Raw genomic sequence first — 1,854 nt, 5'->3', positions numbered from 1 at the left:
CAAATCCATTCTTCAATTTCGAATTTCATCCAAAAAATCATCTAAGGTGAGTGATTCTAGTTTTAGGGTTTGAAATTAAGTTGATTTTGATTTTGATTTTGATGAAATTGTTGTTTTTAGGTTGGTTAGGTTTGTAGTCTGCAATTCAATCAATAATATAATTAGAACATATATTTAGTGAAAAATCCATGATTAATTGTTATGTGTCTTGATTTATATTGAATGAACTGTTGGTAAACTACTATATCGATGTATAACATTGATTGACTTGTATGTTTGTATGGTATACACAAATTGATATTGTGTTTGTTGTTTGCAAAGGTACATAGTGATTCTAATACGTGCTTATGTTAGAGTTAAATATGGAATCTATTTGGATAGACCTAGTGATGAAGAAGAGAAAGCTTTGCTAATGTTTACACAACTATGTTTAGATGAACGATTACATATTATTAGACAACCGGTACCTAGGGAGGTACAAACACGTAGTGTAATAACGCGTGATCGAGTGTGGCATGATGCCAAAATGATGAATGATTATTTTACGCCTGGAACTAGTTATACCTCAAGACAATTCAAATAACGTCTAGGCATGAGGGAAGACTTATTCGAGAAATTGTTAGAAAAATTGCTTGAAGTTGATCCAGAATGGCAGCAACGTCCAGATGCAACCAGTACTATGGGGAATTCTACGCATATGAAATTAGTTGTCGTGATGAAATGTTTATGCAAAAGTACGGCAGCTGATAGTGTTGATGATTACACTCGTATGGGTGCAACTACAATATACATGTATCTAAAAATATTTTTGCCATACCATTTGCATGACTTTTGGAGAAAGATATTTGCGTGAACCCACTCCTGAAGATGTTCAGAGGTTGCTAGATGAGAATCCGGAACGAGGTTTTCCTGGAATGCTTGGTAGTGTTGATTGTATGCAGTGGCCATGGAAGAATTGTCCGGTAGCTTGGCAAGGAACTTACCGGGGTAAAGACAAACATAGTAGTTTGGTATTAGAGGCGGTGGCATCATACAATTTGTGGTTTTGACATGCTTTTTTTGGAATGTCAGGATCAAACAACGATTTCAATGTGTTGGCACACTCACCTCTTTTTGATAACATGCTAAAGGGTGTAGCACCTCCATGCAATTATGTCATCAATTTTCACCAATACCATATGGGTTATTTCTTAGCCTATGGTATATATCCAAAGTTGACTACAATTGTACAAGCTTTTTGTCAGACATTGGAAATTCCCGAGTATGTGAGATTCAACAAGTATCAAATGGCTAAAAGAAAGGATGTCGAGCGTGCTTTTGGAGTGCTTAAGGGTAAATTCAGAATTTTCGTATCACCATGTAAGTATTGGCAACAATCTGACTTGAACCTAATTATGAAATGTTGTCTTATTTTACACAACATGATTATCGAGCATGAACGTCGGGATACAGATTGGGGCAGAGTTGTTCCTGTTCTGATTCCGGAACCTACCAATAATGGTCGTGTATTTATGTCATCTCTGAAAACCTAGAAATGCACCTACAACTAAGAAATAATCTTGTCAAGCACATTGTCGCGCGTCCTGGTAGAGGAGGCCAGGCAGGGGACTTGTCTAGTTTGGAGGGTTCAGATATGGAATATGTGGTACTTCCATCATCAGAAGGAGATTATGAAGATATGTACTTAGAAGAAGAAGTAGTTCCTGGTCAAAATGAGGATGAAGCATTTGACTATTATGGAGATTACAATGATCAAATCCCAGAAGACTTTGAACATGAAGTTGAACATGTATATGGATAAGGACATGGGGGAGACGAATATGAACATGATGGAGATGACGATGAGAAGGATTA

At 36.7% G+C, this 1,854-nt stretch overlaps 1 protein-coding gene across 1 annotated transcript; it reads left to right on the top strand.

Moving 5' to 3' along the window:
- The first annotated feature begins 824 nt into the window (after window positions 1-824).
- Window positions 825-1,532, top strand: LOC113315548. Its single transcript, XM_026563815.1, has 2 exons — window positions 825-987; window positions 1,072-1,532. Exons 1-2 carry the CDS (start codon window positions 825-827, stop codon window positions 1,530-1,532), a joined length of 624 nt encoding a protein of 207 aa, XP_026419600.1.
- The last annotated feature ends 322 nt before the right edge of the window (window positions 1,533-1,854 follow it).

This window comes from Papaver somniferum, chromosome 10 (genome assembly GCF_003573695.1).
Source record: "Papaver somniferum cultivar HN1 chromosome 10, ASM357369v1, whole genome shotgun sequence".
Classification (NCBI taxonomy): Eukaryota; Viridiplantae; Streptophyta; class Magnoliopsida; order Ranunculales; family Papaveraceae; genus Papaver; species Papaver somniferum.
The sequence above is the reverse complement of the archived record's forward strand: the minus strand, read 5'-3'. Positions and strand labels throughout refer to the sequence as shown.